The sequence below is a fragment of the Toxorhynchites rutilus genome, chromosome 3, assembly GCF_029784135.1.
Source record: "Toxorhynchites rutilus septentrionalis strain SRP chromosome 3, ASM2978413v1, whole genome shotgun sequence".
Classification (NCBI taxonomy): domain Eukaryota; kingdom Metazoa; phylum Arthropoda; class Insecta; order Diptera; family Culicidae; genus Toxorhynchites; species Toxorhynchites rutilus.
The window spans coordinates 76,095,898-76,111,351 of NC_073746.1; the positions used below are offsets into that span (position 1 = coordinate 76,095,898).

Genomic DNA, 15,454 nt, shown 5'->3' on the forward strand with positions numbered 1-15,454 from the left:
GAATTATTTGACATTAATGGCATTAAGACGAGGGGATGGTCAATATCTAAGCAGGTTACATTCATCACAGAAAAACATTGACAGGCCGTTGACAGAAAAATTTGGTAAAAATTTAGTACAAATTTCATGTTTGACAAAAACATTTTACAACCATAATTACACAGACGGCGCCAGTGGTTGTATGGTTAGCGTAACAGCCTCACAATCCGATCGGCCTGGGTTCAATCCCAGCTGGCGTCGTTGGGATTTTCTGAGACGAAAAATCTCTGGTTACGTCTTCCTTCGGAGCGGAAGTAAAAGAAGTTGGCCCGGCTCATGAGTTGTTGAGTCTGATAGGTAGGAACAGGTGGAGTCGCCTCCCTGATGTCGGTGATTGGCACTAAAGTGGCGGAAACAGGCCAACGAAAAAATAAGCGAAGATAAAAAAAAAAACTATAATTACACCTATTTGTTTTTGTTAAAAATTTGGCATAAAACTATTTGGCGAAATACAACTATTTGGAATGAATGACAAACACGGTTATCACATAGTACACTGTTTGTCGAGTTGGACACTACTTTGTGTGCATTCGCTGTCATTTTGCAAAGAAAAAACATATAGATGAAAATGGCTACTGCCACTGAATGGCACTTGTCCTGGCCGCTGCACCTATAATATTTGAAGATCAGAAAAAACAGAAACGGTTCCATAAATGCAGCATGTGGATGAACGAGTGGATCAAACAGCGCGAAACGCGATTTTACGTGAAACGAACCCGAGAGAAACGAAATGAGTATGCAATAATATGAAAGAACATCTTTCGAGCTTAAAGATTTCGATTATTTTCTTTGATTACATCGTTAATCGAAAAAGAAAATACACAAATGCGGAAAGCGATGTGCATTAAGGTTTTCGGCAACTGGAGACAGTTTAGTGTCGCTACAGTAGCTCTTAGAATCCTGGAATATGTCCCGTATTGTTCCCAAGGTACTACATGCTGTATTCACAGCATGAATGAGTCCGTGAAATATATATTTAATGTATATATTGCCTATTTCTGTAGACTTTATATTAACCGTATATCAAAAAAACGATTTTTGAAATCATTTATATTAGTTTTATTAAATTGTGTTCTTTCAAATAGAAAGGATTATTCTAATGAAAAACAAAACTATCGCACACCAATTTACATATATACACCTACACATACACCTACCAACCTCCGTTAAATTGATAACAAGCGAACGCTTGTCATGATTCTTCCCGCTGGTGATTGTGCCCACCTTGAAGGCGGCCACATTGATGAACTTCTTTTCCGCCTCGGCCATCTTGGCGTTGCCCTGGACGTCGTCCAATCGGGTACCAGCTGCAACACATCCCACAGCATCGGCATTGGCACCGCTCGAATGTTTCTTTTGAAATAGCTGCCGAAGATTCCCTCGAAGCTTTTCGCCAGTGGCAGCAACTCTCCAATATCATCCGAACTAAGGAAATTGAGCAAACTCGAAGCCATGCAGAACTTGGCACGGGCGTTGTGCGAGACGGCGGTATCCTGTGCGACCGCCAACAGAACAGCTTCAGCACTTTGATTAGTTCGTATATATCGTCAACTTCTATTACCAAACTCGAGATCAATGTGCACCTTGTGACATATACGATCGATTGTCGGTACTGGGAACCTTACCGGCAAAAACTATTGCCAGAAACTCCGCGAAGTTTTGCAAACCCTCATGACGCGTAAACGAGCTCTTCCGGGAAACCACCGCAATGCATTAAATTATATTATCCAGTAGATCGGTTAAAACTTCACAGTTGGTTTCTTTTATATAAAAACAGAAATCCATTGAATAATATGAAGATCAAATATATACGTTCCTGAAAACGTTCTTCCTCCTTGTGCGGATGGCACCTTAATATTATCTAAAAACATTTCCAAAACTGATTAACAGGTTTTTCATCCAAATCAGTTGGCCAATTTCAAATTCGAAATCGGCAGTGAGTTTTGCATCACCGAGTTGATATCATCAATACGGAGGACAATGTCAAATCGTCCGAATATGAATCAACACGGTTAAATCGACCGTGTTGATTCATATTCCTCGCATATTTTCCGTGCACTTTTGGGTCTAGCAATTGTAGGTCATAAAAATTATATCAGTGTTGAAACCTAGAAATAAATCGCAAATTAGAATATAATCTTATAAAATCATACTTACCTTCCTACCATAATGCGAAATGTAGAACTAATGTTTACTTTTGGGCATGAATGCCAGGTGCACAGATTGAACTGTGTTGTTCTTTTTTTATGTATATCAGGCCGAAAATGCAATTATTAATTTCGTTGGGGCTTGAACAATATAAATAGCAAATACATATTACACAGATTTTAATTAATTTGAAAATGAATGAATAAAAATTACAATAAAAAATATCTGGCATCGCTTTTGGCAGTTTTATTTGCCACTTGCCACTTTGTTTGCCATTCTTCAATTATTAACAGTGGCAAACACTGCCAAACATCAAAAATACAAAAAAATTGACTGGAATATTTAACGTACGTCAGTACACGGTTTGACAAATTGGTCTAAAAAAGTTTAAGCAAACAAGTACTAAATATTTGTTCGTCGTATTTTGTGTCGAATATATTTGACCAGTACACGTTGATCAAATTTCATCTGTCAAAAATAGTCAAATATTTGGCATCGGTCAAACAGTGTATGAGCACCCTCAGAAGTGCAAGTTTAATTACACTGAAAGAAATAATTAATAAATATAACGATGTTTCTGGTAAATGCAACCAATCTGTAATCGTTTCCTACCATACAAATTAAGGGGCTGTCCACATACCACGTGGACAACTTTAGGGTGAGTGGGGGTCACGAATATGTCCACGCTTGTCCACGGTTAGGGGGGAGAGGGTATACAATTCATCCACGTGGACACTTATAAATATTTTGAAAAAAATATATATCTGTATTCAATAATATTAGGTTGGTGAAAAAGTAATCCATTATTTTTGGGTGAAATTCAGAACAATTTTAAAAATGCTTCGGATTGTCCGATTCGGGTTGAATATGCACCGTTTTGTAGTAAAATTTGTTGCCATTCTTAAGGTAGCTTCATAATGTCGCTATCATAGAGGTTTTCGTCCTTATTGGCGAAAAACTCAAGTAATAGATTTCTACATTCTTCTCTTGATCCCGATTTCTCATCACTCTGGAAATTTTGCAAAGCAAGGAAAATGTGGTAATCGTTTGGTGCCAGACTATAAGGTGGATGCATTAAAACATCCCACTCAAGGAATTTTCGATGTTCCGATTCAGCTCCCGCTGTCAATGTAAAAATCGCTTAGTTTATGTTTTTTAAGAACTCGAACAACGAATTCTTTCCCGGGACCGCATCTTTCGAAAAGTCTCACTAGCAGCGATACTCTTCTTCGGTGAATTGTAATATTTTCTGGAATACAATTCTAGTTATTGGGTTGTCCAGCAAGTTTGTGTGCGCAACTGATGATAATCGAATCGAGACGCTGACCAAGAATAACCCTCGGTACACGAAACATCTAGCAGGTTCCTTGCAAGTATTTATGTCCATGAGCACCTGATCAAGCTTGATTACGTAAAACGCTACAGTGTATGAGTTCTACACTTTTCCAAAACCAAAACATTAAATGGATCGCATCTCCATCAACAACTCGCTTTCTAAACGCAATGAAAACTCGCAGTTTAAAGCAAATAGTGACAGGTGAAGAAAAATATAATTATTTACAACAAAGTTGAGAGGAGCCGATCTGGCGTGGAGGTACATCCATACTTCTCACGCTCAAGATCACGAGTTCAATTCTCACTCCCGACATTCTTCCAAAATGGAAGGTAAAAGTGACGAACCAGCCAGAAGCGTTGAAAGTCACTATAATACAGAAAAAAAACAAAGTTGAGCGAAAACAAAACATCTTTGAGGTGAGCGAAATGAACCATTATTAGATATCTCTCCTCCTATATCTTGTGGGGTAGGAGGGAAATGCTGCATTATGAGCTTCTATCAAACAATCAATCGATTAATTCCAACAAGTACTATTCTCAGTTAATCCGATCAAAATCGGCAATCAACAATAAAAGATCATATTTAGCCAATGTGTCCTCTTTTAGAATAACGCCAAACCTTATGTTTCTTCGACAGCCCGCCAAAAATTCTTAGAGTTTCTCAGAGACGGATAGCCATCATCAGATATTGCGTCTTCTGATTATCAGTTGTTCAGGCCGCTAAGAAAAAATATTTAAGGTCAAAAATCATTGGATTGCTTAGTTTTTTGACGAGGAAACAAAGAAGTTCTACGATTATGGATTTTACAAGTTGTATGAAGGACGCCGAAAGATTGTGGAACAAAACGGTGCACATAGAATCGAATAAATGAAAATCTGAAATATTTTGCTTTTGATTTTTTCCCAAAAATGGGCATGGTTGTTCAAAGCAACTCAATATTTCCTAAGATTTATAAAGTTGAATGGAGAAAGATCATTTGTAGATAAAACACGAGGACTCATTATTCAAGCTCAGACGAGGAAAGATTTATCAAAAATAAATCGATGGGATTATGAATTTGCGAATCAGCTAAGTGAACGTCATCAGATGTTAGGCATTGACTTATATCTATTAGATTGACCGACAATTTCACAGTTGAACTCGCGAAAACTACATGGGACAACAAAACATGTTTATATCCTCAAATAATTAATATCCATATCGATTTTGATACACCTGCTGTCTTGTTTCGAGAATCAGTTTTTCATCAATTTCCAAGAATTGGATTCCAATAACGAAGCACTTTCTATAAATAACTCAACAATGATCAAACAACTGTCTCCGCTGTCCGGTGGTCCAACTGGATAATGGAAGAACAGAAAGAATACCCTTACGCCTAAATGGCTACTGTGTGAATGTACCATATGTAATGGTATAGAAGGAATACAGGCGAATGGCAACTGTGTAATGTGCTAATTATAGATATGATAACCATGTGACATGTACACGATTAAAATTCGGCTCTGTTACAGCTAAAATACTAATGAGCCTTAAATAAATAAATGGGATAAAAAAAAACGAAGCACTTTATTTCATTGTCTGTTTTTCATAAAACTCAAACAGTTCAGCCAGCTCGCGTCGATTTTTGATAGAAAATGTCCGAGATTAGATTCACGTGTGATGTAAATATAATAAATGTAATAAACGTAAATATAATGTTGTATAACATGATCATAACGTAAATGGAATTCGGAAGAAAACAAACAGCAATACTGGTTGTTATTCCCCAAAGCTGTTCAAAGAATTGAGAAGAAACCGCTACTATTAATTAATGTATACTCAATTTTATAATGTAAAAAAATAAGATAAAGAATGCCAACGTAAAAAAAATCGAAAATCATATTTTTTTAAGACCACGTGGTATGTAGACAGCCCCTTATTAGACTCCGATAAACGATTTTAGACTCCCCCCTCACCCTCCGTGAAAAAGCGTGGACATTGACCAGACCCATCGCCTGTTATCCACGTAGAAATTCTCTGATATTTTTGATTAAAAATTAACAAGTAAATATCTTGATTACACCCTTACTTCATTTTAAGTTTGTTTCATGTTAGATTTTATTTATTTATTGATAAAAAAATAAATTTTTGGAAGAACTGTCTCTGAAAGGACTGTTTCAAATGACTTTTCCACTCACATGAATGAGAAGTCAGGAGTTCAAGGAAGTATTCCTTTATCATTTGTTGCCGTTTTGGCAACGAAACCACCGTGATTTCAACAGAATAAGTGTAAGTTGCCGGTATCGTCTGTTATGCCTCACAGTAATATCCCACCTTGTATGCATATACTTGATGCACATACACACGCACGTCACCCCCATCCAGCCGTACAGCATCAAGCATCGCCTCATTCGACACACAAGCAGTAACGAAAGAGTGATTCGGCTTCTTAGAGCGCGTTGGGTGATTCCTCGGTAAAAGATGTCACACAATGTGAACTTTATTTCATAAAAACGTGACCTGATTTGGTTTTGGTTAATGGAAGACGTAGTCCTACGTCAAAAACATCAGACAGCTCAAACATTTTGTTGTTGGATACGCAGAACACGAATAATAGAAAATATTGAAAATTCTAGAAAATGAAAAACAGACTTCATTCTTTATGTGATTGTATGTGCTTAAGTATTTATTTCAGGTATCCACGTGGACATTAACTACACCTGTTACGACCCCTCGGTCGGCGCGACTCACCTCACAATTTGAGGTAGACTAGCAGACAGCACGAAAGAAACGTCACGGTAACGCAACGGGCTCTTGGTTAGAGATGGGCAAATCAGCTCATCATGGTGAGCGGCTCAGAGCCATTCAGCTCATGCAAGTGAGCTGCTCATTTGGAACAGCTCTTTAGCTCAGTTGAAATTTGCGGTTGTCCACAAAATTGCATATGAAACGTAACTACCATGGGACATTTTATAGCGTGCATTTTCTTAATAGATAGAAAGCAAAAAATAAACGAATTTAATTTGTAATTGTACACAAACTAAAACTAATATGAATTCTAATAATATAATATACAACAAATATTGAATGCCGAAATCCAACATAGAAGATGTTTAGAACCAGAAGTAGCCAAATCAAATGCTTTCAGAAATATTAGCCGAGACAACATTTTTTGATAAAACTACCGATATATTTTTTTGCATTCAATTATAAAAAAAATAAATCCAATAATAGGTGCAACGAAATAATTATTCGCGATGGAAAGGTAGCAAAAGGACCATTATCAATCATCTGCATTTATGCCGGATTGTTTTCTGAATTGTTTTGGTTCAGCACGCGGAAATAAATTTGTGTTTCCACAGTCATGCTTAAATAACAATATACTATAGTAATTTTATTTACAAGCATATAATAATGTGTATTATTTTGTTTGGCAATGTAAGAAAAATTTAATGGAGTAACGAACGATTGAATATCTTCAAAACAAAAACTTTTTTCCTATCTGGCATCTCTGCTAAAGCCAAAGAACGAAGAGGGACACACAAAAACAAACTGACGTCATATCATAAAGCATGAGAGACGAAAAATTCTTTGGTTTCTCAATTCACACTCTCTGCAGCTTCTGCGATCCACAGCTATGTAGCTCTTCAACTCAATATATCAGCAGCTCAACAGCTCAGCAGCTCATCAACTCAGCTGCTCATCAGCTCAGCGGCTCATCAGCTCAACAGCTCAGTAGCTCATCAGCTCAACAGCTCAAAGGCAGCAGCTCATCAGCTCATCAGCTCTCCAGCTCCATAATGAGCTGATGAGCTGCGTTGTTTTGATTGTGAGCCGATCCGAATCCGCTCACTATGATGAAGCGATTCAAATGAACAGCTCATGAGCGGATGGCACATCTCTAGTTTCCACAGTCATGCTTAAATAACAATATACTATAGTAATTTTATTTACAAACATATAATAATGTGTATTATTTTGTTTGGCAATGTAAGAAAAATTTCCACAGCTATATAGCTCTTCAACTCAACAGCTCAGCAGCTCATCAACTCAGCTGCTCATCAGCTCAGCGGCTCATCAGCTCAACAGCTCAGCAGCTCATCAGCTCAACAGCTCAACAGCTCAGCAGCTCATCAGCTCAACAGCTCTCCAGCTCCGTAATGAGCTGATGAGCTGCGTTGTTTTGATTGTGAGCCGATCCGAATCCGCTCACTATGATGAAGCGATTCGAATGAACAGCAACAGCGAATGAGCGGATGGCACATCTCTACTCTTGGTAGGTTAAACGTCATTTTGAGCAGCTACGTGGTAATTTGCGATAGCAGAAAAGAATTGTTCTTACAACGCGAGCACGTGAAGTGGGAAACTACAAGTTCATTATTTAGTCAAGTGAGTTAGCGTTTATTTTCGAATTTCAAGTTTGTTTTTCCCTATCCCAACATTTGACAAATTGAGGTAACATTCAATATAACAAATTTCAAGTCATATAGCTAAAACTCTGATTCTCCCAGGATAACCTAAAAACACGAATTGCACATTTAAAAACTATCGCGGATTGAGTCCATATGTTACCGTCTCGTCACCAACAGAACCTGAAAGAGAAAGTATAAACCTCCTACAATACATCTGAAACCTGAAACCTGAAACGAGAAAAGATATATAATTAGTATAAAAAATTATTGAATTTACAGGAGAAATAATTTAACAGAACTTTAGCAACAAGCGGATAGTAAAGAAGAAATAGAAGAAATAGAGTAAGAGTACTAAACGTAAGTTCACGGTTATGTCAATGTACGTATTCATTACTTACCATGATTGTATGCCTTTCTAGGAAGCTTTTCTCGTATCCATGCATATTCAAACTCGGAAACCAGCTAACTCATTTTTCTTCTTGTTGGGCTATCTAAAACAACACCCCTACTCCCTTCACCATGGACAAGTGTGTACATTTTTCCCAATCGAATGTTTAAATGATTGTGCCTACAATGCTCGGGTATTTTGTCGTTGTAGAACTGTTTGTATAAACGGTCCATCCTATACTGATCATTATTTTTCAAAGTTTTCATTGCGTGGTTTGGTTTTGTGGTATGACTTGTAAACAGATTTGCCACAAGTTCAAGTTTATCTAGAAAACATGTTGCCAGTATGTGGTAACAAAAAAATTACTGTGTATAAATTCAGATCATAATTGTATTCACCACTCCTAATGCTTCAACCAAACTAATGTTTTTCGTTTGAAAAATAATTTCTGTTTCAATTATGGTAAAAGTACAGTCGTTACATTATCCTAAAATACAATTGTAAACTCGAAATATAATTTATATAATGTAAAATTTAACCAACCGCCAACCAAGCTAGCCACCAGTCACCTAAGCTACCATGCCATATTCACCACAACTAAGAATCCGGTTCTCGCCATGTCTGGTCAATAGGAATATGAAGGATAATAAAAGGATATCGGATGGACTTGGAGAGGTTCTATTCGGCCCTCAAGTGTTTAAGAGGCAACACGTTGAAAAGCCACACCTTTTGTAGAAGCAGTTCACTGGTGATTATATCACGCATCATCGGTGTGATTCGAGTGAGAAAACAGGAGTCGAAATCCCTGTGAAAACCCCGAAAAACGTTCGTGCAGGTGGATGGGAAGTCATGTGACAATTTTCATATTGCCACGATCTACCATGAAAAATTGTGGAGTCGTTTGAAAGAACGTACACCTTGTGACGGCATAAAACGCAAACATTGCGTGACAGCAGAGATTTTCCTGCCGGACACCAATACCGGAAGCTCTTGAAGAGGAGTGATCTAGGACAGCGTCCAAATATTACGGCAGCAGCAGCGGCAGCAACAGCAGGAGACGTGGCGTGGTGGCTTGGGTGGATCCGGATACATCGATTATGAATATCTGAACAATAAATGTTAAGGTTAGTTTAGTCTAAGACCAAGTGTTGTCGTTACTAAGAACGCCTCACGACTCTGAATCCATGAGCTAGATCTCATAATTATTAACGGACAAAAAAGTTCAGTAACAAACAACATTAAATTTTGACTTAAATTGTTTCATTTTTTTTCGATTTTTCTGATACCAATACAGATTTTTATCATAAAGTACAAATAAGTACAGGTTTGGCCGTGATAACAAAAATACTTACATTCCTGGAAGATTTGAATTTGAATTTGTCTGAATCTCCATTGCTTTGTGGAGTATATTTTGCAAAATCATCTGTTTTGTTGTGGAGCTGGTTAAACAGATAATTGCTTTATAATTGCTTGAATAAGATCCGATCTAAATCATTTAAGAGTGAATGCAATTCAATGATACAGATTTGTCTAGAAAGGTACAGATTTTTTCGTTCTTTTTGGTACAGATTACTTATTCTCGACATAGAGTACAGATTAGCACAGATTTTTCCACGTGTGAAATTTCTTACTTTATTTGATCATCATTATTACTTGAAATTATTCGAGACGCATCTATTGGTATGAATGAAAACAAAAGTATTTTAAGTGGCAATTTGAACTGAAATCGCCTCTAGTAGAGCAATGTACGATGTTGACGCGATGGTTTTGTTATTGTTCAGACGTGTCGCACAATGGAAAAAATGTGATTTTTGATTGTTCCATTTGAATCATTCGACTCAACCGGAAGTGTAATTTTACAGTGAAAGTGGAGGCAGTTTGGTGCACGTAAACAAATTGTAAAGCGTTTAGAGATATTTAATTTAGTTAACATAAAAAAACAAGTTTATCATGCAATTGATAAATGAAATAAAGTTGAAATAATGAAATAAAATCAAAATGAAGCCATCTAAAGGGTGTGTCACATCAAATTGCATCACGGAAAAAACGCTGTAGAAATTTAATTTTTGGGAATTATATCTTCAGCTTATAATCAGATAAGAGTGTATAGATCACGTTGGCCATGCTTCACTGTCAATTTTTCGTAAATTTGGAAAAATGTCGTCGAACGAAAAAGAGTGTCGTGAATTAATCCTGTGCACTCATTTCGAGAATCCGGAGTTGTCACATCGGGACATCGGTAAGATGCTGGGAATCGTCCAATCCACGGTCAGCAGAGTACTCAAACGATACTTCGAGAACCTAACCATCGACCGGAAGGTGAAGAACGGCAAAAATGGATGCTCCGTCAGTGAAAAAGATCACAAGCGCGTAGTTAAGCAGTTTAGACGTGATCCGAGAAGTTCGGTCCGGGATGTCGCCAATAAGCTGAATTTGTCAAGTTCATTCGTCCAGCGGACCAAGCAGCGGGAGGGCCTGCGTACATACAAGGTTCAGAAGGCTCCTAACCGCGACGAAAGGCAAAACATGGTGGGGAAGACGCGAGCCCGGAAGCTGTACACCGAAATGCTGACGAAGCCGCATTGTCTGGTAATGGACGACGAAACCTACGTCAAAGCGGACTTTCGTCAGCTGCCGGGCCTGTTGTTCTTCTCCGCAGAGGACAAATTCAGCGTTCCGGAGGTTTCGCAAGCAGAAACTATCCAAGTTTGCCAAAAAGTACATGGTGTGGCAAGCGATCTGCTGTTGCGGAAAGCGGAGTGCCCCCTTCGTGATGACCGGCACGGTAAACGGGCAGGTTTACCTTAAGGAGTGCCTACAGAAGCGCTTACTACCACTATTGAAGCAGCACGAGGGCCCGACCATCTTCTGGCCGGATCTCGCTTCGTGCCACTATTCAAAGGACGTGTTGGAGTGGTACGAAGCCGACGGGGTCACCTTCGTGCCAAAGGAAACGAACCCGCCCAACGCGCCGGAGCTTCGCCCAATAGAGAAATATTGGGCGATTATGAAGCAGGCCCTCCGGAAGAAAGCAAAAGTTGTCAAATCGGAGGCGGACTTCAAGAGAAAATGGATTTCTGTTCAAAAAAAAACTACAACCTGACGTTGTACAGAACCTTATGGACGGGGTAAAGAGGAAGGTGCGAGCATACGGGCTTGGGCTTGAAGTATGAATAGAAAGAAAATGCCAAAAGTTGTTTAATAGTTTTTATTTTACTGTCTAAAATTTTCAAAAGGACCGGTCTACCGGGCGAATTTCTACAGCGTTTTTTCCGTGATGCAATTTGATGTGACACACCCTTTATCCACATTCAGCAAATCTCTTCCCACATGCGCGCAGCTATAAATTTTGGCACTACTACATACAAACATATGCAAGAGAGAAGCGAAGAAGTACGAATATCGCCGGCGTGAGATGTTTTCGTTTGCACGCCAGCAACTCGCCAAAACCTCGCTCACGGTACGTAAGCATAGTGTGAATACATGGGTAAGAACACACAGATTTGCCGTAAGAGTCACATGCCCCACCCAAGCCACGCTGACGCCCCGCTGCAATGAGTACATAACCTAATACAAAATAATTTCTAAGGCGGTGGTGACACTGGATGCAGAAAAGTTGTCGAACGAATTGTATGCAATAGTGAAAGTAAACAACCACATTGAGTTGTATTGGTGTGGTTACATTGCTTTCCCTTGCTTCGTTCGAATTCGTCAACTTCTATTGAACAAAATTGTTTGTTTCTATTCGTACAATCAAATTTTCGTGCGTACTCCTAGCCAATGTCACCTTACCCTAATGTTCACTAAATTAGAAATTAAAGGCTGATTTAGACGATGCCAGTCAGCGCTCTAGTTGAAGTATCTAGTGAACAGAGAACAGACACTCTGTTCAAGTTACTTGTACCAGTATCGAACAAGTAATTGGCCTCTAACTTGAACAGAGTGTCTGTTCTCTGTTCACTGGATACTTCAACTAGAGCGCTGACTGGCATCGTCTAAATCAGCCTTAAGAATATTCAATTCAAAGTATAGTTTTGCAATACTTATGACAGACATACAGCTGTACTACCGTTGTACTTCGAAAATTGTATGTCTGTCACCATTTACAGCGCTAAAACCATGCAAGCAACTCGGTACAATCGCTGTACCTGTACCGACCTGTTTTATCGCTGTACATGGCTACAGTTGTACTGTGCGCAGCGCCATAGATGGTTAGTGGTGGGTAGCATGAACAAAACGAATCAAAACATTTGGTATACATTCTTTTCATTGACTTTCTCTTGAGTTAATAACTCAGAGTGGAAACATATTTGTTGTGTTCGATAGTTTAGACGCTAAATAAAAACCTTTTTCATTGAAATATTGGTGAAAATACAATGCAATAAATTCAAACTTCTATTTGTCAGTCTGACATGCGGTACAATGTACAACCAAAGTATGTGTGTCATGCTATCGTGGTACCTGTACGTGGCTAGTACAATTGTATGTCTGTCCAAGACGGGTCTATGGTACTAGGTGAGGCCGTTTCGTCACTAAATTGGTTAGGGGAGCGGTATATGAAAACAGTACGGAAGAAAGCAGAAGGGGAATTATTTCCTTGAAGCGTGAAAGAGACAGACTGATCAGGAGCGAGCTTCGGCACTAGCGTATTGTATTTTGTTTATAAACAAAACACAGTAGACTTCCAAGATGGCTGAAGAATGGTTTGAGCAAGTTGGCCCACCTTAGGATATACTTCTACGCGCCTTGTGTCTGTCCATGGTATAAAACAGCAACAGGTTACATTGGTCACAACGTACCATCGAGGGATCCCCCGTCTAAAAGCGCCTCTACTGGAAAGCACTAAAAGCTTCCCGATACTGCTGTCACCGTGATAAAAACTTTGATACGCTTTATTTACATACATTTTTCGGTGCAAAATTTGCCTAGCTGTGTTGAATGCGAACATTTTTTTGCGATTTCGATTTCTATATACCTTTTTCCGATGGCTGCAGGATGTAGCAAATCGTTCAGATCCAAGTACGAAGAGGAGTTGCACTACGATGTAGAATATGAGGATTTTTGCAAGAATTTTGAATTTTCGGTGAATCAGTTTCTCGAATAATGATGGGGGAAGGTAATTTATATTTGATTTTCAACAGAACTCTTCGTCCTGTTGGATTTGCAACGGATATTACGGACCAAGTTATGGGGAACCGTTGTGTGGCACATGCCATGCGTTCATATTCCCGAATCATCCAAACGAGGAGGCTGAGGGTTTGGTTACCAAGTTGTCCGATGATGAAGATTCCGGAAATGATGAACCACCGGAGAATGGCTCGGAAGCTAAGGATCGGGTCGATGACGACGAACTGGATTATGATTTGGATAGACCACGTCCGTCTGCTCCGAGAAATTTAAATCAATACTTGGATATGCTTTCGCAACCCCGTGATTCAGATGAATCTCAGCAGAAAATTTGTTCTCTTCCGGTAGAAGTTCTCCTGTCGATATTTTCATACCTGGATGATTTATCACTGTGGAATGTGAGCGAGGTGTGCAAACAGTGGAAGCGTATCCTGGAAGTCCACACTCCCCAGCAGATGTGGAGGAAGTACACAAAGGAACGGTGGCCTCTGTTTCAGCAGATCTCCACAATTCCCAACTGGTTGCATGTGAGTATTAATTAAGATAGAAAATTCTGCTGAGTACGATATTGAATATCTTTCATAGATGTATGGTGCACTTATGAATTCCTGCTTCTGCCGGACGTGTTTAATTCAAATGGCCATGAAGACACCGATGCGTGGACGAGTGAATCACATTCGGGCAAACCGACTGCGAAGCGATATCCGTTCACTAGATTTGGATGCGACCGAGGGAATCGATGCAGTTGCTCTGGACAATCAGTTATTCCATTGGCAGGCTTCGATTCTTGGTCCCGCCGGAAGTCCATACGAGGGAGGAAAATTTTTCCTTTACATTGTCATCCCTTGCTCGTATCCTATGCTTCCGCCCCAAGTTCGATTCCTGACGAAGATTGTTCATCCGAACGTGTCACGTCATGGTGATGTCGGAATTGATATTATCCAACACAACTGGTCACTGGCCTTGACGATTTCGAAGCTGCTGCTCTCTGTGCAGAGTCTTCTGACGGATCCATTCACTCAGGTTGGAGATATTTGAAATGCTTATTAGATTTTTATTTTGAACACATTTGCTTTCAGATCTGTATGGAACCGGAACTTGGTCGAATGTACGAAAATGATCGACCAAAATTCGAAGCCCTCGCAAGGCGATGGACTTGGAAGTATGCCATGTATGAAGTACTGCCACCATTGGAATTTTGAAGCGACGCGTTTGTAACAAACGGTACGATATTTATTGACGATTGTCCCAGGTGAAATTAGACTAAGAATTGCATAACTCAAAACACTACACATACAATCTAGACCCGATTCATTGGAAGATAAGAGAACAGGTCCGCTTCTTTATCAAAGATGCGCTTCTGTTGGTGAACTTAATTCCTCCAGTTTACTACCAGTTAGGTACTGGTGACACGGTTCTCTATAGGTATAACGTTAGTTGTCTAGTAGTGCACTAGTGAAGCTCAGCTGTCAGCTTATCGCTGAGGGTATGATTTAGAAATTACTCAACCAAAATTATTTATACCGTAATAATTCTTTTAAGTGATATATTATTTTCGACAGTTGCAACATTCGTATAACGACATAATGTAACTAACAAACGCTATCGAATAATTCTCTTCGTGAAAGATGGACCTGAATATGATTACCTAATGATTCCTATTGTTTAAATCGCAAGCGAAATAGCTGCGCCCACTGATCCGAAGACCACAGGATTCATCGATGTGACTGAATAAATTGATACAAGATGTGATAAATTGAATTAACAACATTTATGATGACAGTTCAATGGCCGAGGAAATTACTGTGAACTTGATGTTTCCTTTTTTACGATTTGTTTACCATAGAGGTGCGGCTCAAAACAGCGTCTGTTCCTCATGGCAGGGACGGCTGATCATTGTCCTCGTACCAGCGAGGAACTCTAAAAAGAGCTGTACACGATGGTCTTCTTTCGGTAAGATTGGAGGTAGGTGCAGGCTCCGCAAACCGTCGGTAAAATGAAACGCACAGGAAAAATCGAGAAGAA

At 39.2% G+C, this 15,454-nt stretch overlaps 1 protein-coding gene across 1 annotated transcript; it reads left to right on the forward strand.

Moving 5' to 3' along the window:
- Positions 1-13,160: 13,160 nt before the first annotated feature.
- LOC129776899 (uncharacterized) lies at positions 13,161-15,177 on the forward strand. The gene is made up of 4 exons (XM_055782832.1): positions 13,161-13,385; positions 13,444-13,956; positions 14,015-14,452; positions 14,509-15,177. Exons 1-4 carry the CDS (start codon positions 13,287-13,289, stop codon positions 14,629-14,631), a joined length of 1,173 nt encoding a protein of 390 aa, XP_055638807.1. The 5' UTR covers positions 13,161-13,286; the 3' UTR covers positions 14,632-15,177.
- Positions 15,178-15,454: the final 277 nt, after the last annotated feature.

Coding starts and splice junctions, on each gene's coding strand:
- LOC129776899 (XM_055782832.1), top strand. CDS start 13,287: ATGGCTGCAGGATGTAGCAAATCGTTCAGATCCAAGTACGAAGAGGAG. Junction 13,386..13,443: donor GCAAGAATTTTGAATTTTCG/GTGAATCAGTTT, acceptor GATTTTCAACAG/AACTCTTCGTCCTGTTGGAT. Junction 13,957..14,014: donor CAATTCCCAACTGGTTGCAT/GTGAGTATTAAT, acceptor TATCTTTCATAG/ATGTATGGTGCACTTATGAA.